The sequence below is a fragment of the Dipteris shenzhenensis genome, chromosome 17 (assembly GCF_047967505.1).
Source record: "Dipteris shenzhenensis isolate YYH24624 ecotype China chromosome 17, Dip_SZ_1.0, whole genome shotgun sequence".
Lineage (NCBI taxonomy): Eukaryota > Viridiplantae > Streptophyta > Polypodiopsida > Gleicheniales > Dipteridaceae > Dipteris > Dipteris shenzhenensis.
Window position 1 is genome coordinate 5,933,081 of NC_141612.1, and position 24,019 is coordinate 5,957,099.

Here is a 24,019-nt window from a genome sequence, read left to right on the forward strand (position 1 = left end):
TAGGTGAAGATGCCCTTGCTATAAATACGAATACCCATTTTTCAATATCATGGATACCTATTATTTGCCTAAATCTGCAACACTAACACCCATTTTTCAATATCGTGAAGCTGATCCTCCTACAAATTTGCAAATCCTCAAGAAAAACATTCAAAAATTTGAAACCCAAGTTTTGTACTTTGTGGGAAAAAATGTTTCAATATATACATTATGAATGTTATGGGGACGAGCTACAAATACTAATGGGATATATACATTTATACCCATGAAAGAAATTTTGCAGATTGAGTTGAAAAAAATGTTTCAATATAAACATTATTAATGTTATGTTTTGTACTTTGTTGGAAAAAATGTTTAAATATATACATTATGAATGTTATGGGGACGCGCTACAAATACTAATGCAATACATACAGTGATACCCATGAAATAAATTTTGCAGATTGAGTTGTGTGTGTATGTGAGGGAGAGAGCAGAAGAGGTGAGAGCTATGGCGATCGAACCTCCGCTAAAGAAACGCAAGCACTACGAGGGGGACTCTGGCCCTGTGCAGCAGCTGCCCAGCCCCGTCGCGCCTTCTGCCTCTGATGCCGTCCCTTCTAACGCAGCAGCACCTTTAACAGATGATGAGAAACTCCGCAAGAAAAAAAACAGAGACGAAATCGGTTCATTCTACAAGATGTACCGCCGCCTTAAGTTTTGCCTCGATCGCAAGCGAAGCGTCGGCTCTAGCTACAAGCAGGACCTCGAGGACGCCTACTACTCCATCCTTAAGCTTTCTACTGGTAATTTTTCTTTCCTCCTCCTCATTGCGGTCATTGAATCTTAGGACGCTAGATAATTCCTTGTCGTGACCGAAATCCGTGGAAGCCTAAGATCCTACGTAGTCAAGGCACAAGCTTATCCTTGGAACCCAAACTTTAGATAAGAGTGAAGACGAGAGTGCAGCGATTTGCGTCGAGTGTTCATTACCTAAGCACTCCACGAGGAGGTTCCTTTACTATTCCTGTCAGTCAAGTATGTCACTTAATGCAGGACGCATTCGGACCTTACATATACTGCTCCTTGCTATTGTTTTGGATTTATTTGAACTGGCATGGCAGGATATGCTGCGCATCAAGGTGCCTTAATTCATAATATTCCCGCCTACCGTCTTTTAGCTTATCTCTTCTAAGGGCCTCTCTCTCTCTCTCTCTCTCTCTCTCTCCCTCTCTCCCTCTGCCCTTCCACACACACACACCCACTCACTCACCCTTTTTGTATTTTATTTTTATAAAAATTTTCAATTTTATGATATAACATATATTCACTCAACTTTTGAAGGTAGTGCATGGGCGGGCATTAATGGACAAACTATGACAATCAAGTTTGCTCTATCGGAAACCAATAGAGGCATTATTTGGGAAAGGGCTTCATTGTAACAAAGTCGAATTTGACCTTGCCAAAATACTTTTGGATCACAAGGAAGAACGCATGCAGAATTTACGAGGGTGGGCTTAGTAGGCCACCGAGGCCTAGCAAAAGCACCAAAGGTATCCTTTTAATCACCTCTTCAATTGTGTCTTCATGAAGTAGTCTAAGGGATTTTCCATTGGTCCAAGCAGCACAAGTCTCCCCCCAAAGTATGGCTCCTTTTGCAAAAGTAGGCTTGGTGATGCCCACGAGGTGGCTGTATAGTCGTCGGGGATGGAAAGGGGAGAAGTGGGGCATCTATCGGAACAGGAAGGTGTTCAGGAGGGGCAAATACTGTCACAAGGTCTGTTAGACTAAGGAGTTCACTTCTTAGTCGCATGCTGAAATTGTATTGCCGGAATTCACTTCTTAGTGGCATGCTGAAATTGTATTGCCGCAAGTGCGGTCATGCTGAAATTGCTGAATTCACTTCTTAGTGGCATGCTGAAATTGTATTGCCTTAAGTGTGGTCATCAACTGCAGAATTTGTAAGCTTCTTTGCCGATATAGTTATCATATCTCTTATAAGGGTCGAAGTGTTCACAGGTTATGTTGGGGGATGCTTTGTTCTGCCACTGAAAGTCTTAGGGCATATTAGGAGTTTGGCTAGAAGTCTCATCTACGGGATTGGGTTGTCATAATAAATCTAAGCATGAACCAGACGGAGTTCTGATACCATGTTATAAAAAAGGCTACCTTGCTAGAGCCTAATTTTGCAGTGGAATATACCCAATCTCGAGATCATGCTTGATGCACCCAAAGAATACACACATATCTGGAAGTGTATGTACAGCGGAGTAGACAGCATGTCTATATAATGCTACAAATAGGACAGACTTATTACACAGAACCCTGCATGTACCTCACACCTGCAGCAAGTGCTGCTGTATCTGTCTGGTACTAAAATAAGGGTCGATGATGTCTTATTGCCTCCCTTCCTCTGCGCTTCACGAGATTCTTTAGTGGTTATGAGTTGAGGACCTAAGCCCCCTTGCAAACGCTTCTCTATTGGCGGCTTCCCAGTTTCTTGACAGTCTCTGCAACTGGGTCCACCACATACGTTTTAAGCATCATGCAATGGGACCATGAAAACTCTCTGGAAGCCCCAACCTAAATAGACAATCTGCCCCAAGCATGCAACTGAAATCTTGAATAATGTATAGAGGGGATTAGTACCCTAGTTCTTACTCATGTTGCCAGCAATAAACTTTCTTTCTTTCTTTCTTTCTTTCTCAGATTGGCTAGCCTCATCCTCATCCCTTGTGGTGGAGCCTCAATATTTGAGCAACCCATGCAGTCTACCTCCACAAAAGAATTTGGATCTGTGGATCGCTGCTCATTGTTTGACATGATCATTGTCACACCGTGGTCTGCATAATATTGGGGTAAATCTCCTTGGTTGCCACATTTTTCTTATGTGAATCAAGTGTTGTAGCTGATCACACTTTTTCTTCTTCTTCTTGCTCTCACCGTCATAAGAGTCCCTGTCCTCTAAGGGATCATTTTCCTTTAGACTTTACTTTTTTGTGCCTGCCCTTGCTTTCATCTTCCCTTGGCTCAAAGCAGTAAGTGCCTTCTCGTTGCGAACTCCATCAAACAAAGCATGGCCAACTGCTTATTGTCCACTTTCTGACCAACTGCTGCCTGTCAATATCTGAGAACCTTCACTTCACCAAATGGCTATTGTTAGACTTAGCATGTACAACTGATTTTGGAGCGCCACAATATTTGCTGCATGTTGGTCTCAAATAGATCCTTCATATATAGTCAAATTGAATGTGCAGAAGCACCGAATCTGCAGCTGTCGTGATGATCATTGAAAGTGCCTTAGAATCTCAGAGCACCCTTTTTGTGACATCTATTGCATGTGTAGCCTTCACAACCTTGCCCTGACATCCATTTGCTTGGATTTAGTCTTTGTTCCTTTTATAATCTCCCATATTCCTCTTTATGCATTGAATAGTTCTAGATGCATGATGGAGCGGCAATGATAAAATAGTGTAAACTGCCTACTAGGAAGACATTTGTACAAATTCAAAAAATCTACACCAAGTTTTTTGATGTAGATGATTGATGCCAGTATTTTGGGATTTGACTTGCAAACTGTCACGTCCCTGGCTCAATAAGTTGAAGAACTTCAAGCCTTCGCCATTCAACATTTGTATGGCAGATCAGGGATTGGTGACGCCCACAGGCATGCTGAATCCGCCTCTAGGCATTTGGGCTTACAATTCTTGTGGATCATGCTTTTGCTCATTGATATTTGCACGTCCTTCCCGTCTTGGGCGATTGTGAGGGTCTCTCCTCCCGAATCGTTGAGAACCTTGGCACCCTCCAACCATGGTCGCCCCAACATCATTGGGTACTCTTCTTCGCTATCCATTTTGACCACAATGAAGAGATTTGATATCATGTCAGGATAAGGGTGGCTTGCAAGAGCCTAACCTTTGTAACGGAAAGCACCCAGGATCACCAATGCTCAAGATCATACTATTAGTGACATGTGCATACAAGTATACACAAATAATGGCTCTACATCATGCACACCATAGTGCTCTGCATCAGCAGCCCTAAGGCTGTCTCAGATCTGCCCATGCTTCACAGCTTGTGCCCACATGATAGCCTCCTCAAACCCTAGTTTCAGGTGTCCTGCCCCTGTCGTCCTCATTTGTGGGCTCACAGTGGGGCAAGGGCACATCTATCCAACATGGGGTGTTGCGTGCTCATATCATATATTGAGCATATGAGCTGTGAAGAGAGACATGCAAAACATTTGTAGGCCTTCATAAGGCAAAAGCTGCATACACGTTTCAGCGAAGTGAGGAATTGTAATGTGAACGTGACTCTAATGCTACCTTGACACATTATCTGAATTTCCAATGCTTTCTTGCATGATTGATCCTCAAACCCCATGTTGAATGGAGCTGTGATGCAGGTGGAAATCTCCACATGCTTGTCGACAAGACGTGATTGGAATGCAAGGCCTGAAAAGGCAGAGCACATCCAGTCTGTAAGCATGTATGATGAGATTCTCGGGGATGTATATATATGTGTGTGCGTGTGTGTGAGCTGTGAGTTTCTTACAAAAAAAAAGTGTGCGCTCTGAGATTTTCAGGGACGTGTGTGTGTGTGTATCTCTCTCTCTCTACACACACACACACACACACTGTCTGTGTGTGTGTGTATAGATAGATAGATAGATAGATAGATAGAGAAAGAAAGAAAGAAAGAGAGAGAGAGAGAGAGAGAGAGAGAGAGAGAGAGAGAGAGATTAATGTCCTCGGAAGACCTCGCGGGTCTATGGGACAAAATACACACACCAAAAAAACTACAACATCAGTTAGAGACTGAGAGTCTGTGGGGGAGTACAACAACTCAGCCCCAGGTTATTATAATAGCATAACATAACTACGTTCAGGTATTATGTAAGAGTGATCTGAATAACATCAGTTTAAGACAGAGTCTTTGGGTTTAGGTTTGAAATCTCTTATCAGTGCTTGCCCATCTCGGTAGACCGCCCATTTACCTTCCTTCCTTGCTTCTTTCACTTTGATGAGTTCATTTGCCTGTTGTTTGAGTTGGGTCATAGTGAGCTCTTCAGATATCCAAATCCTAGTACCTTTCAGCTTGTTGGTTTGTCTAAGGATCTTGACCCTTGAGCTTTTTTCTTTGAAGTAAATCTGTGCCTGGTTACCCTTTCGAGTGATGAAGCTTATGTCATTCTCGTGGCAAGGCAGTAGGCCGGCCACTGTTTGTGAGCAGGCACAACTGAGTCTCGTGCCATGTGTTTAGGGCAGTAGAGTAGGGCCATGTGTCGGGCCAAGCATACAGGTAGAGTGCATGGACAGGAGCAGTCGGCAGCAGCAGCACCAGTCAGTGGCAGTTTGCAGATCAGCAGCAGGTCTGACCCTGTGCACAGGAGCAGCAGCAGGCCTGGGGCCAGGTCAGGAACATGAAGTAGTGGGGGCAGGAAGGGCTATTTATTGTAACAAAAGGGGCACTTAGTAGCTTTTTAACTAGCTTTATACTTTGTACTTTGTACCTTAGGCTTTTAAATTGATGCCACGTGGCAGTTTGGGCTACAGGTCCATAACTAAAGTTGTAAGTTAGCCTGCCCTAGTTTCTATAAGACGCATGCCCCCCCCCCTTTCCAAATTGGTACTCAGCTTTGGAAATACACTCTTATAATGCCAAATGGGATTCAACAGCCAGGGCCTCTAGCTCTAAGCTGAATTCTAAAGTGGATCTAACTCCTCCTGTCCTTGTGCAGCCCCTTACAAGTTCCTGTTGTAGATCCAGCCCCTGATTTACTTTCCGTCTCCTACTCCCCAACTCTATGAAGGTACTTATCCTGTCCTAACACATTGTACTTCCTGCATACTTCACTAAGTGAGTGATCCTAGCCTATTTCCTGTTCAAAGCTATTCATAACTGTTCTAATCATGCGAAGCTTAGCCTAGGGCTCTCTATTGAAGCTAAATAAGCTAGAGATATCTCTAGTTAGGAGCAGTCATGTTGGATTGGTATCAGAGCACTATCCAGGCAATTTTGTCGGTAAAACTCTCGTCATTTCATGCTGAAAATTGGTGCATGAGGTCATGGGCCTATGATACACCTCTGTACCAAATTTGGTCGCCAGAAGTTATCCCAATGCGTCAAGCTGTAATAGGGACAAAACTTCAAAAATTTCAGAATTTCCAGTTTTGTACATCATTCTGAGTGCAATGCACCAAAATTTTTGGTCTGGACCTGTATTTTGGCCCTAAAAGTTAACGCTGGCACAATTCCAGAATTTCCTACGACCTACTAGAGTGATGTTACGAATTTCATTCCATTGGGGATATTATCATTGCCTTGCTATCCTGATCATAAAGCCCTGAGCAAACTTGGGAAATCCCAGTGTTACCCAGGCTTTATGCGACGCAGGCAGATTTCCAAAAATCCAGCTATCTGGTGATTTGCTGCTCCAAATGCTGATTCTCTGCATATACAGAGTCGCCCCAGTAGCAGCAATCCCTGCTCCAAGTATGAGGCTCATCCGTGGTCATTTGCCTTGCCTCGAAATTGGTTCCTGCAAGTGCATTTTTGGCTATCTGCAGTTATGGCTCCTCTGGAATTAGGGGCTTTTCAGTTCTAGCTGCTATTCAGCTCTATTCTACTCTGTTCTCTTGTAAGTCCAGCCCCTGACTTACTTTCCCTCTCCTACTCTCCAACTCTATGAAGGTACTTATCCTGTCCTAACACATTGTGCTTCCTGCATACTTCAGCAATGCAATTCTGATTCCTAAGTGAGTGATCCTAGTATATTTCCTGTTCAAGCTATTCATAACTGTTCTAAACATGCTAGGGCTCTCCATTTAAGCTAAATATCCTAGAGATATCTCTAGCTAGGAGCAATCATGTTGCATTTATAGCCTCCTGTAGGTCAGCCAGCAGATTGATCTGGGCAGCCAGATCAGTAGTAGATTGGCTGACTGGGTTTCGTGCCGATGAAAGCAGCCTCTCAGTGCCCAGTTGCAGCATCTCCAGTCCCAGAAGTTCCAGCAGGTTCTGGGTCTTCGTCTGCAGCCTTGACAACAGATCCACAGCAGTGTACAGTAGGTGAAACAGTCTGCAGGAAGGCTCTTCCTCCCATGGGCAACAATTCATGTTCACGTTGTTAAGGTGTTGGACAGCACCTATAGATCAGGGCTTTCGAGCTACCTAGAGAAGCAGTGATCTTTTGGAAAATAGGATCCATTGTTCCACCTATAAGCCCCCATATGAGGAGAGCACAGGGACATGGTACCAATGTAGGGGGAGTTTGAGAGTCTGCTGTGTTTGGATGCCACATGGGCAGATCTAGGTGGAGGGAGATATCCACAACGCAATTGTAGGCTGCCACATGGGCTGCTACATAGTCCACTGTTGGAAGCTCTAGAAGAGGAGAAACCTGTGAGCAGCATGCAGCAAGAATAGGACATCTGGTACAGTAGCCGGTACCAGCAGTACAATAGGAGTTGCGGGTCTTCTTGGAGCATCTAGATTGGTAGAAGATCTATTGCGAAGGTGCACGGTGGCTGTTGTGAAGGACAACACAGGTGTTACTGTAGGCCCTTGAGAAAGGGCACAATGGTGAGATCTTGCAGGGCCAGAAAGGCCCAGCAGACTGTGTCAGCATATGGCCTGCTATGGGCTAGGGAAGCCAACAGGGTGGCTGCAGTAGGGCTGGAGCAGGAGCCAGCAGCCTGTGCACAGACGAGAGACCATGGCAGTCTCTGGACTGACAGGTCAGCAGAACGGGGAGGGGGGCCTGATCTAGTCAGGTCAGCACAGGCTCGGTCGTGGTTGGATCTACAGACTGGGTCTGCCCAGTCTGTGGCTGGTTGGCTAGATCTATAGACTGGGTTGGCCCAGTCTGTAGCTGTTTGACTGGCAGTCTACCGGTCTCGATCCCGGTGGCTTGAACTTGACGATAGCCTCCACCATAGAGGTTTAGATGAAGATGATGCCCAAGGGCATGCTGAAGCTCCGAGGCCATTGGGATCATAGTAGCTCCTTCACCACACGGAGTGGGATCAACAGCAAGCCCTCGTGGCAAGGAGGAACATCACAATCTCATTTGTCTGCTCTGACCAGGACCAATAACGGTTTTATCCTCACCACACACCCTCCTGGTTGGCACCGCATTTCCATGCTATAAACAAACTTATCTTGCCTCCTCTTGTCTGTCTCTCTCTCCCCCTCCGCAAATGTGTGCAACGTTGACAGCCGAATCTAACCCTAGTAGGCATTTCCACATTGGGGGTACATAACCATTCAGTCTAGTCCTCTGCAGGGTGCCAAAACAGGTCCTCAAGAGTGCATACAAGGGAACTAGAAAGAAAGAAAGAAAGAAAGTTTATTAAACTCTTCGGAAGACTGATGGGTCTACGAGATTGTGAGAAAACCTGGTACGAACAAGCTGAAAGTGAGCTTAAGCTCAATTTACCTTAGAAAGATAGAGCCGGAGAGCGTCACTCTGAGAGAATTGCTTGCACCCATCTTTCTTTCTTTGCTTGCCTTCTGCCTTGCCTCGTTAACTTTATTTATTTCCTAAAGTCTCAGTTATGTATGTATTTGGGGAGTTACTTATTTACAAGGTGGTCTACATTAGTAGTTAGCGATTATAGTGATGATGGAGATGACTATTACTCAGATACGACTATGTAGCATGTATCTTTTGTTTTTCTGCATGGGTGTTGATGCTTGATAGTAGCTCCACCAGCTTCAAAGCTATGGATGCTTAGAGCTTCCTAGCTAAGTCGTATGAAATAAAGAAAGAAAGTACCGTGGAGGGTCGCCATAACTATCAAGTAGTTCATAGTCACGGCTCTACGTCTGACAAGGGCAACCGTAACCATTGTAGGTAGTGCTCCCACTTTGAACAAGGAGGGGATTTCACCAAGTAGAATATGTGTGTCAACCCTCTGCTTGAGCTCTCGCGTCACTGATGTTGGATTCCGATCGCGTCTGGAGGCTGTAGAATGGGAGCCTGCGTGATCCGGCTGGAAGAACTCCGTGATGATGCTTTGAGAAGAGTCTACCCGTCTCTTTGATCGAAGTATGTGCCCACGAAGTCTGACTGCCTCATGAATAGATGCAGCCAAGCATCTCTGATCTGGGAAAGAGAGGAACACTCAAAATCTCATCCGTCCATCCAGACCTTTTTTGAACTCTGCCAGAGACTCTCTCGTAAAGTGCCATGACAGCCCAACTGATCTTCTGATCATAACCCAAATCCTGTAAGCGCCCGATGAGGAGGGCTCTCGGAACTGTATCAAAGGCCTTACGGAAGTCCACATAAACCCTCTGCTTCCGTGCCCTAGCCTCCTCAATAATACATCCGAGTGTGAGAATGTGATCCATAGTACCATGATCATGACAGAACCCGGCCTGTCCATATGCTCTAAGCCACTGCATCTCAGCAAATTGATTGACCTCAGCGTCAAGCACTGATGCATAAATCTTGGACATGACATGTACAATCATGATCTTGTAGTTTCCCGGGCTCATGGGATCCCTTGCTTGTGTATGGGTAAAATAGTGTTAATAGTCCAGGTGTGTGGGTCCACATAGTTACCATGGAACGGAGTTCCGACATCCGGAACGCTGTTCCAGGAAGCAGGCCGGCCCCGGAACGTCAAATTTTTTATTTTTTGCTCTTTGAAAGTTTCAAATGAGTATTTTAGAGCTTATATAGAAAGTTTACAGCTTTAAAATGTAAGTTTCTTTCATTTTCTAACATAGTTTTATGTCATATGATGACGTGTCGTTGCGGTTCCCGTTCCCCCTTCCTGGAACGCTCCCGTTCTGTCACCCAAATTTCCGGAACGTTCTCGTTCCCTGGTAACGTTCCCGGAATGTTCCCTTTCCCTCAGTGCTTCTAGGCACAAGAGAAGGTGGAGCCAAGAGTAGCAGCAAGGTGCAGCAAAGGCACTAGTAGATCCAGCAGCCCTTAGCCCTTGTGAAGAGCTCAACCAGTGAGTGGATCTCTTGGGGCAAATGAGTGCTGACAGATGGAGAGTTTTGAGCTCCTCCCATAGCCATTGAAGACCTCATTGAGCTTTGTGCAGCAGCAGATTAGGGCGTTGTATTCTGTTATTAGGTCTGAGCGGATTTACATTTGTATGTATGTGTGCACGTCCCGAGTAGGATCTAGAGTTCTTAGGAGTGATCTCGTGGGACCTTTTTTTTTGGCTGCGTGTTCTAACACTGTAGCAGAAGCTTGGACTTGAGCTAGAAGTACACATTCAACTAGTCATAAAGTTTTTAAACTTTTCTAGGAGTGTAGAAGAGAAGTTTACTTCAATCTTTCTTTAAACATTTGATTTTACTACACTCTATACTAAGATAGATTTGGAAGATTTGAAGTCATGAATAATAAGAAAGCTTCTTTCACAAGTTTTCAATGACATATATGAAAAAGACAAATGCAACGTTGTAACAGTTGAAAAACTAGCCTTGCATTTTGATTTTTGATGGATGAAATCTCTTCTCCTCTTTTGCAGATTACTGCATCTCTGACTTTTCAGGGTCTTCTTTAGGACTGAATAGGTTTTGTGAGGGAGTTTGGATGCCATGTTGGAATTTTGGATCATGTTATGATTCTCCATATTGCCACTTGCTGATATTGCAACAAATTCTTTCTTCAGTGGTGCATTGCCCTAGCGGCTAGATTGTCTAAGCATTTTTTGCTTAGAACTTCTCGTTGGAGAGAGACTGAAATGAAATCATTGTAGTCTTTACTAGCAGTTGTAGCTTGAATGATGACTGCTTTTTGATTAGTCTTTGTGTCATGGCTGAGTGTGCCCTTCACCTCCGGAGTGCTGACAGAAACTCAGTATGAAGACCTTTGTATGAGTGGATGCTCAAGCATGTGTGGATATGTATGTGTGAGAGCATACGTTTATACTATGGTCTACACCCACTCTTGGCGGCTGATGATGTCAGTGGGAGTGTCATAGTAGCTAGTCCCTGCTACTTGTGATGTAGTGTATGGATTTCAACCTTATGAGAGACTCTCATGAAATTGAAACTGCACACTATTTTGTGGTTTAGAGGATGAGTTTGAGCATGCTCGTGAATTCATCTATAATATACATGTTGTGATTCTTTAATGTTGAATTGCTGCATTTTTCTATTGTTTGGAGTCATTTCTGCATTAATGAGGGGAATAATTGCAATTAATTCTATGAGCGTTCAATGTAGTTATGCTGCTGTCATCTGTTTTGTACAGAGAACCAGTATTAATTATGTAAATGGCTGCAAAGAGATTCACGAGTGCTGTATGGTGTTCAAAGGCTTTGTCATTTGTGCAATGGATTGGAAATGAATGCCTTAGTTTAACTGCTTTTGGCAATGGATCGGAAATGAATGCCTTGGTTTTACTGTTTTTGGAATCCCAAATTTCTCTTATTGGATCTGATGCAGGCTGCTCCAGTGTACAACGAATTGCTGCAGAACTTATTCCACGATATGCTGTATATTGTCCAAGTGCAATCGAACGTGCATCGAATGCTCTGATACAAATCCTTGATTGGAGTGAGAGTGTGGTTTTTCAAGGGGGAGATTTTGATGGGATTGCATTCAAGACCCTGGAGGCATGCATGTCAGGGCTGGTAGAGCTTTCATCTGCAGCAATAACTGCAGCATCTGAATTTCCAGAGATTTCTGATACGTCTACAGCAGTTTGTCATGGAATAGCTTTCTACTTGCTGGGTCGATTGGAAGGAAGGGATCTTATCAAGTCTGCAGTCACAGAAGTAGGGTTTGAAGAGCACTGCTCTGCTTACTTGAAGGATGCAACATCTATGCAGGAGAAGTTGCTGATATTAGTAGCATTTAATCTCGTTAAACTCTTTTACTTCCAACCTAGGAGTGTTTTTGCTGCCTGTTTTGAGGTTTTGAAATCAGCTGACGAGAATCAACGAAGGCAAGGGCAACACTTTTTGAAACAGATCATGGATGGTCAACCCTCTGAAACCCAAGATCCCAAGAATGTGTGTACAAACGAGCAAGAGAGCATGAAAGGATCCACAGAAGTTGCATATAAAAGTTCTGATAGGATGGAAAATCTGACTGAAGGTGATGATGCCTCCGTACTGGCGACCTCACAAACTGAAGAAAAGACTAACTTGGTGATGAAGGTATGATCTTGAAAGCTAAACTTTATGCTTATACGATTAATGGTTGCTTCCATATGTCAGTTATAAAAAAAATGTAACATGGGCTCACTGCAATGCTATGCTTGGGAATCCAATGTGGCATGCAAGACTATCTACTATGCTGTGTGGAAGCTGCTGAATGTGTGTACATAGATACATGCAAATAGAGAACTCAAGCACCTAGGACACGTGAGATTTCTAATGTACGCATGCTTCATTTATGATTTACAAATGCTGGCAAAAAGGCCTAAATGACTGATTGTACATGACTGCAAAGTGATATGAATGTTTATCATGCGGGCTACTGCTGATGCTGGAGGACTTCTGAGGAGGGGACACCCTGATCTCTATGCTGATGCAGCGATATGCCGGCTGAATGGAGCCGCGAACCGTAGGCGATGGGGGCTGAAGCTGATGGCAGAAATACGTGAGCTGGAACTGATGGCTGAATGCCCAAAATGGGGGGGCCGAGGCCCCTTTTATATGGCCTGGACCAGCCAATTGGGAGCTGGTTGACTGACTTGGTCAACCGACCAGCTCACCTGGTCAGCCCAACTGGGTCGATGTAGTCCGCCCTGGTTTTGTTCCAGCCCAGGCTGGCCATTTGGCCTGCAGACTGCATCCTGCGGTGGCATGGCAATTGAAATGCTGAAGGCTAGATAGGAGTGGTCGGCGAGGTCATGTACATGTGATACAAGGGTTGGGGAGTAGTCCACTGTACTTATCCCCCACCATGTGGGAAACAAGTGAGCCCTCTAGATAACGGCCATTGTGTGAAGAACCGGACTTCTCGAGGATGCCAATGTGTGCAATGCATGCAGAATTTGAATGTCGATTGGCCCCCCAATGGGAGAAGAGCGCCCTTGTGAAAGGACGTGTTTCTCTTTTCGACCTACATGCAAGGTGGGAGAGATATGGCGGATGAATGCAAGATGAATAGAGAGAATGCTACGTGATTCACAATGAAAGGGTGATACCCTTTCATTAATGTCCCTTGAGATCACTCAAGAGTCAAGTTCCATCTTCCCATTTCCACCTACCATGCATCTACCATCAATGCACCTTAATGCACCCTTCCCTTCCTATTGCCCCTAGGACATAGACACGTGTGTGCACATCTTTATGAATAAAATAAGTGTCACATGTCTAAATTTGATGCCGTTTGAAGCAGTGGCTCCAGCTCGACTAGTTCTATCTACTGAGATGATCCACCGCCATAACAAATCGGTCAGTGTCCATCATAAATACAAATACATGTCACACCATTAGCGTATAATATATAATAATGTTCCAATGTCTACTGATCACGGATTAGTGATTTCTCTTGTCACGACACTCCCTCCTGCTTTAATGGGCAGAAGTCCTCTTCTAGAACCTCTCTTGTCTCTTTCTCTTGCTTACGCTTTTCTCTGTTACTTCTACATTTGCATCTCCTCTTCATAATCTGCAAACAGTCTTCTCTTGATAGTATACGATCTCTTCTAAATCGGAACTAAAATCTCATCCTCTAGTTTTGGTTCCTCCTGATGCTGAATATCCAAAATGCATAAGTACCAGGGCAGTGCCTCTTCAATATCTCTTCATGCTCAGAATCCTCTTCTGAATACTAAGCTGTTGAAATCTCTTCATAATAACCTGCTCAACAAGCTGAAACTTATTCTCAACAAGTTGGTCAGTATTAAAACGATGCTCTCACCCAAATGTTTCATTCAACTAGGTAGTCCTTGGTTAGTGATGATTTTACAATCTTGGTTGGAGCATTAGTGAGATTGGTTAGTGATGAAATAGACCTTGGTTGGAAACTATAGATCATCAATCTCTTTTTCCAACTCTTCTATTTCAGCCCTATTCATCCTTTAAGACGCTCTACATGGAGGATGAAATTCTTTATTCTCTGTCCATACTCTACAATGAATATGCCTACTCTCTATTCAGTTCACACATCCATATACCAGTGTTGGCTGAATGGATATCATTTACTCTTGGTTCTATGTTCACCGTAGAGTTCTGGATGATGAGGTAGAAACCTTACCCTCTTGTCCGTTTTACATAATTGGTCTTGGCAATTTTGGCTAATAGAGTAGGACATTTGTGTCGTGGATGCCCTGTCCATCCAGGACGTGATTGGTTGTTAACATTTTGTACAATAGCTTTCTCTTTTCCTTTGTTGAAAGGTTTACGAGGATTCAATTTTCTCCAAGCAATTTCAGCCAATTTAGTGAGGTCTCTAAGGGTGGTTGGGTTCAACATTTCAACCTCATACCTCACTTTCGAGGTTAGGGCTGCTAAATACTTCTTCCTTCTATCAATGGAACATCTGCACAAATCATTGTGGCTACGTGCCCTCCATGTTAAAGAAAGTATGTCTGAATAGTTCAACATAACAACAACTGAGCAAGAGGATCACTGAACAGATCGTATAACAATGTGTTTACATAGAAATAAAACAACTGAAGAGCATGAGAGAGAGAGAGAGAGTGTACAGGCTATGGTTGCTTAAGAGCATCAATCAAGAGACACCTGATAGGAACTAAACCCACAACCATGTTTCTTGTCTTCAGACAGCTGGCTGAGTAGAGAGCATTACCAGAATTGCGGAATCAACACAAACAATAGTGTGTTTTCCATGAACATGAACAGACCAACATTGTACATGGTAGTCGGTCTCGACAGCTCAGACAAAGGGTTGACACACAGATCACACCTTGGGGACATCCCCTCCATGTTTAGCGTCGGGTCTCGCCCAACAGGGGTCACAGTAGCCCTAGTTAGATGCAGAGCTATGACCAAGAGATATGCCAGGGCTGCACCTTTGAGTAGACGACAGCACTCTATCGCCGATCCCCGTCCTCGTGTGAGTCGTCCTCATGTGAGTCGTGCTCTAGCCGCATGTATTATCTTGTAGATTGGCCTTGTGAAGAATGCACCCAAGTATGTGTAGGACTGTAGTATCTCTACTAGCTCACCTCGGTCATGTTGGTGTTGGTCTTCCCAATGTTCATAGTCAAATCTCTCCCCTTGCAAAACATCTCTAGTGCCTCCAGATGTCTCTGCAGCCCATTTTTTGAAGATGATATAAGGACTATGTCAACCGCATATAGCAGTATTTGTATCATCAAGCTAGCTAGCAGTGAACCCTCGACTCCTAGAAGGTTAATAAAAGATGTGATCTCGTCAATATAGAGCCCAAATAGGGTCAGTGAAAGAGGGCGTCCCTGCTTCACTTCGGTGGTGCTCTCAACCCAGTCTGATAAACCACCCGGGGCTGGACTCTCCCTCTGACCGGCTCGTATAGGCGAATCACTTCCCATATCAAGACCTCTAGAATCTGCATCTCCGGAAGCTGCCTCAATGATGGCCCTTAGAGTGAAGATGTGGTCAAGAGCGGAGTGCTGTCGTCGAAAACCTGCTTGTCCTAGAGCCCACTCCCTCTCTAGCACCGACCCACACCTTGGCCAAAGTGTGGCCAATCCTAAGAGTGCGGTAATTCTCCGTGTCATGGGATCTCCTGCTTTGTGTATGGGTGCAACGGTAGTGGTGCTCCAAGAAGACGGGAAGCCGTGGCATACAGTGTGGTTGAACATCTTCGCTAGAATTGGAGCTAGGACTCCTGTCCATGTGCAAAATGCGCGGTCCATAGTCCCTCATGATCTTGAGCTCTCCGGTTATGGAGCCGGCAAAGTGCGCTCTGTATGTTCTGTGTAGTGAACATGTGACATGTGGTGGAACTGGCCATGGAAGACATGTCAGGTGGTGTCGGCATCGGGAAAGAAAAGAAAATTTGTCGAAAGATCGAGGAGTCAATGAGACTAAAAGAACGTGATACAACGGGTTAAAGGGGTTGAGCCTCTAAGTGGGTATCAACACCCATGGCAAATACAAAAAAGAGTCATAACCATAACGATACATAATAAGAAATCTTTGAGCTCATGGAGAAGATGGGAGTTGGTGGCACTATGGTGGGCCATCTCGAAGCGCGGAGATGTGAAGCTTGAGGGAGCCGGTGTTGTATGAGGTTGTGGTGGCATAAAGCGTGCTGACGGCTGTTGGTATGTAGGGTCCGCTATGGTCTTGCGATGAGCAAGTATCATTGTGACTCCCCTCGCTCGTGTCCCCGATCTGGTGAGCTTGGAGGGAAGCTCCCTTAGTTCGATTTGTGGCTCAACCCTGCCGCCTCTCGCGCTCTGGCTCGGGACTTTTGTCTCTTTGAGCCCTGCTGGTTAGTGCTGTCTGGCCGAAAAACTCAATGATCATGCTCTGTAACTGTATGCCCTGGTTTTGCCTATGTGTCAAAAGCAAATGCTTCTTGTGTCGGATGGCCTCATGGATGAAAGTCGCCATGCATCTCTGATTTGGACAAGAGACTAGACTTTGGTGCATGTTGTTATATCTCCCCTCCCCTCCATACAGGTTATAGGGCTTGGTCTGCCCACACAAAGATAAGTGGGGACAGGTTACTCTCTCCCCAAACCCTTTGAGAGCATACAGGTGTCATTCCTTCAGTTTTTAACTTGGCCATATGTGCCTTTGAGCTGGTGCCCTTGTATTTTTTCTTATTGATGGCAGGATATAGATTGCGGAGTGTCAAAAGATTCCGATTGAAGGAAGACTTTTGCCTTTGGAGCTCCCTGTTGTAAAAAATATTTAAGGTGTGCTGACTTACTTTTGGTTTGTTTGGCAATTTGTAGGTGGTGTATTCCAAGCCTGTTTTGGAGAGATGGTTGGTCTCAACTTACCGCCAATTTTGCAGATCGGCAAGTTCTGAAGTTGTCTCTGAGTCTCTCTCACTTCTCACTGCGCTTTTGCAGTCATTAAGTACTTTTACTGTGTCTGATTTAGACCCCTTACATGAAGAAGAGCAAGAAATGCCAGAGAATGATATCGTGGTTGAAGAACCAAGTGTCAGGGAGGAGCCTCAGGATGCTGACAACAGGGAGGATTCAACTTCTATTGTTAAGGGCGTTTTCCATTCTGAAGAGGCATCAGATCCCGGGAGTGAAAGGGTTCTTCCTCCTGCAAATATTGAACCTTGCCATGTTGATACTGGTGCCTCCTTTGGAGACTTGCAAAAGACTATCACTTTTGAAGATGATGGGTTTTCTTTGGATGCCAATGAAAAGAATACCGGGGACCTCATTCCTCACAATGACACTTGGAGCGAAGATATGGAGTATGGGTTGACAAGGCCTGCTAATTTTGCTCCTGGCAATAATATGTGGAGTCATGAAGTTGAACATCGATTGACGACATCCGGAAGTCACACAGTGTTGCTGAAAGCAGGAGAATCACCTACATCATGGACTCCAGCCAAGGATATTGTGAAGAATTCAGAGATAGAGGATTTTAATCGAGTTGCGTTTTATGATGAGGATGTAGGGGTTGATGTTAGGGCTTTTCCTCCAGCTGAATATCAAAGTGATGTCAATGGTCCTATGTCAGGGATCCTGCCATCTCCAAGAGGTTTTTCAACTCCCAGAGCACGCGAATCATCTCAGAGTCAGGGTCAGGTGGCTTGGTATTCAGATGGCGATCCTGCAGCTCTGGATGTATTTGCTGCATCCAAACAGCTCTGGGTGGGCTCCCTGGGGCATGGTGTGACTGAAAGTCTTCTTCGCTATGAGTTTGAGAAATTTGGTCCAATTGATTCACTCTCTCTTTTTCCAGGACAAGACTTTGGACTGATTGAGTACAGAAGTATAACAGATGCAGTAAAAGCTCGAGAGGTTTTGCAGGGCACTCCACCATGGTCTACCCCCTTGAAAATAAAGTTTTTGGATGTAGGTCTTGGCAGCAGAGGAACAATCGGTGGTGTTGCTGTAGGTGGAAGCTCTCATGTATATATTGGGGGCTTGTGCAGTCTGAGTGACAAGGATGAGCTTTTGAAGGACTTAGCGCTTGCATGCTTGAATGAACCGTGCTCTGTTTGTGTCCTTGTGAGTGCTGGTGCCTTATTACTAGAATTTGATGCTCCTGAGGAAGCTGCAGCTGCAATGTTGCATGTCAGGCAGCGCCGTAGGGAGAAAGGGTTTATCTCCACACAATTGAAACTATCGGAGAAGTCTTCATTTTCAAGATCATCTATTGGAGAAGCTGCCAATGGTAATCGGCACCTTTGGGTAGGTCATGTGGATCAGCTGGTTTCTGAGCAAGATCTGGTTTCTGCTTTCCAAGAGTTTGGTGAGCTGACTGGCTGGAAGTTCATTCGCCAAAGTAATTGCTGTTTTATCGATTTCCGCTCTCCAGAGGCTGCAGCTTTTGCCAAGGGACAGCTAAATGGAGTGCGATTTGGGGGTCAGTGCATTCAGGTGGAATACAAAAACAATCCTCACAAAAGTGCGGCAGCGTCTCTAATTGGTTCCCCACATAGTACAAGTTTGTTGCATAGTTCATCGATAAATGGTCCAAGTAGCAGGATAAATCTCCGATCACAATCAGCATTTCCTTTGGGAAGTAGTTCTGGGAAAGGCATCCAGAGTCCACGAACAAGCTCTTCAGTGACTTGTCGAACAAGAAGTCTTAGGGGTGGAAGGGACTATGAAAGAGTGCCAACCAATACTTTATGGGTTGGATTATTGGATAGTGCCATGCAGACTTTTCCTAGTGATATGGAATTGAGAGCCACATTCAATTTAGCTTGCAAAGGCGTTGGCATTGTGACAAAGGTGAAGAGTGTTAGAAATAGTTGGGGTTCTTGCAAGTTTGTTGAATTCGATTGTGTGGAAGCCGCTGCTAGCGCCCTTCAAAACAGTGCAGGTTTTCTTGATCCAGGAATACATGTAGAATTCAGGTATGCTTTTAATAATTTAAGCATATTTTTGGTGTAATGTATATTGAGTTCAGTATTGACATTGATGGGTCAACTAAATACTTTTTTGGCAGCAACTCTGCACTCTCTCTTCAGCAGAACGAGTTTCCTTACACAAGTGTGGCACACCTGGGTGATGATCCAAGGTCCCTTTGGGAGAAGGAACAGGATTGGGATCGAGGGCTACATTCTCCTACTCCTGTGGATCAGGATGAAGGAAGAATAACTCTTCTGCGTGGGCAGACTAGCCTTGGAGGTGGATGGGGACAATCTCACAGTGGAGTTGGAACGGAGGACAGTAATTTCAGGCTCGATAGAGGTAGTCATTATGATAGTTCTGCTGAGCTGAGAGATGACATTTTCAAGAAGGAATCAGGAATGGGGAGGTTCAACTCCACAAGTAGCTTTAGAAATATTGCAACTTGTGGAGATATTACCTCCATGGACAGTCCTGGTATATCTCAAGGTAGCAGTCATGCATGGCTTAATAGCACAAGAACACTTGATCGCCACTCTTCCCTCGGGGGTAGTCTTACTTCTGTTGTAACACAAGGTGCACTGCTGGCTCCATCTCCTTCACTCAAGCATCCTCCTCGGATACATCTTGATAGGCTTTCTTCAACTGGTTCCTGGGCTGCTCAAGGCATGGTGCCATCTTCACCAATGGATCAAATTTCACCTGTAGCCTCTTCTCTGGTGAACATCTCTCTCGCAGGTGTCTGTAATAGTGGTTCTGTTTTGCAATCACCTGTGACACCAGTAATTCCGAGATTTTCTAGTAGTGTCACACATTCATTCGAGCAGCTGAATCCTCCTCTACCTCCACTGCCACCTATTTCTCCGCCGCCACCACCTCCATTGGAAACTCCACCTCCACCACCCCTGTCACCTCCTCCACCACCACCATTCCATTTGCCCCCTGTCCCTCCGCCTCCTACGTCTCCTCCCCCCCCTCCACCTCCACTTCCCATAGAGTGTCAGCCAGAATCGATGGTTGGGTTTGTGAAGAGCAATGGATCTAATAATTCAAAGCAACATCATTGGCGAGGACCATTGTGCAAAAGTGGATTTCAGTATTGTGAAGTGCTGGCTTTTCGGCAAGATTCAGCTGTATGTCAGTATGAATCAATTCGCGAACCAGCAGGGTGAGCTTATGCAATTTCTTCTGTCATGGGATTCATCTCATTACTCAAAAGTAGATATTTTATTTTTCTTGATTTACTTTATTTAAAATTGTTTCTAAAAGTTATTTTTACAATTATGAACCCTAGGTGGCCGAGTAAACTAGATGTAACCAAGCGAGCAGACTACAAATCTGTCAAATGCTCTTTTCAAAATACTCCAGGGAATCAAGTATGCCTTTGTTTGGGACTTTCTATTGTTGCTTTTAGACATAAGGTTTATATGTTTCACTCTTGGACGTGCATGCAGTTTTAGCTTATTATACTGATGTAGTTTTCTAAATCGTTTGTCATGGTGAATGATTCTCTTTATCTTTGGACATTGGACATAAATCATGATGTTATCTTCTTTTTATAATTCTCTATGGGTTCAAGATATATGGCATGTAGTCTACATTGTGAATGGCATGGCTGACGTTGAGATGATGCTTGTGAGATCAGTATTGTATACGTTTTTATCAGGTTGGTTGGAGCTAGGTCCACCTACTGTGTCTGAGGTCAATTGGAGTATCTGTTAGTACATGCATTGTGTTTAGCTAGTCAGCCTCACTTTCCATGGGTGCGAGTAGATTTGACACTTGTGCATTGTGCCCTTTTCCTTTTTATGTAGAGCCATGCTCATTGTTTAGATACTACCGTTCAGAATGGACTAGGTGACAAATAGTTTTAAATTTTTCTATACCGGAAAGTTGTAAAAGTAGGGTCTTAGTGTGGTGGTGGTGTTGATGTGGAGATCCCAGGATTCAGAGGAGGAGGTGGTGCCAAGAAGGAGAAGCAAAAGGATATGGAGCAGTAGCAGGTGCAGGAGAAGGATGTTCTTTCTTTTCTTGTGTCCCCCCTTGTGTTGTGTCCAGACTTGTCGGACATGAGGGATAGGTTCGACATGAGCAACTTTGTCATGAGGATGTTCAAGAGAGTGAGCATTGGGTTCAATCCATTTAAACAGCGCATGGGATCTGGTGGACTTTCCCATAGGCTGAAAGGCTTTAGGGACAAAGTGGTCATGGTTTTCCTCATATGGGTTCCCTTACAAGCGAGTATAAACTCAGTCAAGGTGGAGCATTGATTCTCCAACCATAAACCAGGTTAATGTCTAGAAGGTGGAGCATTGATTCTCAACAAACCCCCAACCGTAATTCAGGTCAAAGGTGGAGCATTGATTCTCACTCCCGCACCCCCCCCCCCCCCCCCCCCCTCCCCTCTCATATGCCACGGGCTGAGCTCCTTTTGGAAATATTTGAGGCATTCTCCGTTGTGACAATAAATGAGATTAATTGCTTTGGAGACTTTGCTTGAACAAAGTGGGACTGAACCTTTCTGTGCTCTGTTGGGGCATGGAATACTGGATTCTTTACTATAGCTGTACAATTTTGCTTGACCAAAGTGGACTGAACCTTTGTGTGCTTTGTTGGGGAATGGAGTACTGGATTCTTTACTATGGCTATACAAATCTGGTTGCCACATTTGAATCTTTTTGTCAAAAACCCATAACATCCAAGATCCATCTCAGCCATACTGTTTCACATGTTGCAATGGAGGCAGCCCTTTGTTCTTCTTTTGTTGATCTTCGGTTGTCTAGATCTCTTACCCAATCCGTGTCACAGAATCCCTTGAGAATATCTCGTCCTGTACTGGACGCTATAGTGTTGAGTACATTTGAAGTACTGGAGGGCATGTATGGCAGGCAGCTAGTGATTCTCCCTTGGCTCTGTGGAAATCGGTTAACTCAGCAATCCAATTGCAAAGCTGGTGTCAGGTCTCATGTTGGAGAGATATTTGAGGCTTCCTATCAAACTCTTGTATTCTACGATGTTTACCAGGGGAATTGAGTCTTCATTGGTAAACTTGCTACTTATATCCATTGGATTTGATGCCGGTTTGCAATTGTCCTTCTAGAATCTCTTCAGATGGCAGCTTATGAGAACATAAGCATAGCTTTGCTTACTAAGTTCTTCTTCTTCCCTCCCCAACCCCCCCCCCCCCCCCCGTTTGTACTGTTGCTTGTTCTATATAAAATTTTTAATTCGTAAGATTGGATATATTGAGGTATATATATTGCTACGTGAGGTGGAAATGCCATCTTTTTTCTGATGATCCTCCATCGTGAGAACATAATGTAGCAATCTAAGGTCCATCATCTGAAACTCTTTCTAAAAGAATTTCTGGATTGCTCTGATCTTCTCTTCATGATCACCTAGTCGAGGTTAGATTATTAACATACAGAATAAGCACCTTGTCAAGATTAGAGTGCCTACTCAAGAAACATATAGAATTAGCTAAACTCTTTTACTTTTCTTCCAGAAGACGTACAACTTGGCATCTAAAGGACTTACGAACAACGCAATAGGTCTGAAAAGATCATCAATGCTTGTGCACTATGCCATCGGGGCCCGTTTCATTCTATAGAATGCCTTTCAGAGTTTGCACACTGTGTTTCTTGGAATCTGGAAACTACACAAATTTCCTTTTCCAGATCTCAGTTTAGGAATGCTGAGGCCATTTTTCATGTGCAGCAATTGCAAAAACTGCTCTAATGGTCAATCTTCTTTGAGAAAAAGTTTGCTGTAGTCGATCTTCTGCCTGTGCATATCCTTTGGCTACAAGTCTAGCCTTGTGCTTGTCGAGTGACCCATCCGAGTTACATCTCCTTGAAGACCCATCTGGCTCCAATGACTCTTGGAAGCCCCTTATAAGTTCCCATATGAGGATGACAAAAGGGCTTCACACCTGTGGTGTGAGAGGGGTCATGTGGGCAGAAGTCATGCTCTCCATATGGCAGCCTATGTGCTGCCCATGTGGCATCCTAGCAGCCTCTCTCTGTCCCTACCCACGGGGCACTCATCTGATTGGATCCCACCGGGCAGGCTGAACAGTCGACGTGGGACTGCCATGGAGCTGCCCATCCTCGGGGCTGCTCATGGGCTGCAGGGAGGGGCCATTGGCTGGGTTTATGCCAAGCAAAGAGCCCTAGGTGTAGGCTGATGGGCTGGACCTTCCGCAGGCATTTGGCATTCAGCCATCAGCAAGCCAAGGCACTTCAGTGTGGAGACCAACACATGGTTGGAGAGCAACTGGGAGTGCATAGGGCTATATCTGAGCAGCACGATCTTCCTTGAGCAGCAGCTGAAGCCTTTGGAGATACGCAGCAGTAGGGAGCACTTGGTCTACATATCTAGACATGATGTTTTGGCTATGCTTCTGGCTATGTTTCCTCAGGTCTGTAAAGTGTTCTTTATTTACTTGTGTGTGCGAGATAGGTGGTGTGTAGGATCCTCACAATTTCTTCTGCTGGGTGACTTGTGGTCAACGGTTCCGTTTTATGCAAGGTCATTAAATCTAAATGCCTTAACTCTTGAATGTTATCAGGGCGTAATCCACAAGTGGCCTGTTTCTCATGGCCTGGAATGCAGTTAGGGCCCTTTTGTTGTACTAGACTCCTCTAAGTTCTTCATGTACCATTGGGATGTCTCTTAGGTCTTTGCTGTAAATGCTCTTGAAGTGCAGTGGCTTGTCCTGTTCTTCCTTTAGATGTTGCTGCTTCTTGATCTGGAATGATGGAGGGAATGAAGGGCATTGTGCCCTTCTCCTCACCATGAGACTCAGAAAATAATCTGCCAAAACAGAGCATCAAAATTGAAAGCGTGAGCTTGGGACAACATCACAAAAGGAGAAAGAGATAAAAAAGAGAAGAAACCAAGGAACCAGCACCTAAGCAACAGCAGAAAGGAAAGCCAGACATTGTGGATGACATTGACAATAGGAAAAGGGGCAGCGGGTTCAGACAGAAAGTGCCGCCTTGCACAAGTCCACAGTCATAACGGCCTCAGCATCAGCATCAGCATCATCCCCACCCTCATCATCATCATCATCATCATCATCATCATTAGCTTCAGCAT

At 44.6% G+C, this 24,019-nt stretch overlaps 1 protein-coding gene across 1 annotated transcript in view; it reads left to right on the forward strand.

Annotated features, from left to right (window-relative positions):
• The first annotated feature begins 457 nt into the window (after positions 1–457).
• Positions 458–24,019, forward strand: part of LOC147891584 (uncharacterized) — a 57,174-nt gene continuing 33,612 nt past the window's right edge. The window contains exons 1-5 of the mRNA XM_087387957.1: positions 458–785; positions 11,404–12,119; positions 16,826–18,924; positions 19,017–20,087; positions 20,214–20,295. Coding sequence (XP_087244083.1) covers positions 491–785; positions 11,404–12,119; positions 16,826–18,924; positions 19,017–20,087; positions 20,214–20,295 — 4,263 coding nt within the window. The 5' untranslated portion in view covers positions 458–490. The remainder of the gene's footprint in view (positions 786–11,403; positions 12,120–16,825; positions 18,925–19,016; positions 20,088–20,213; positions 20,296–24,019) is intronic.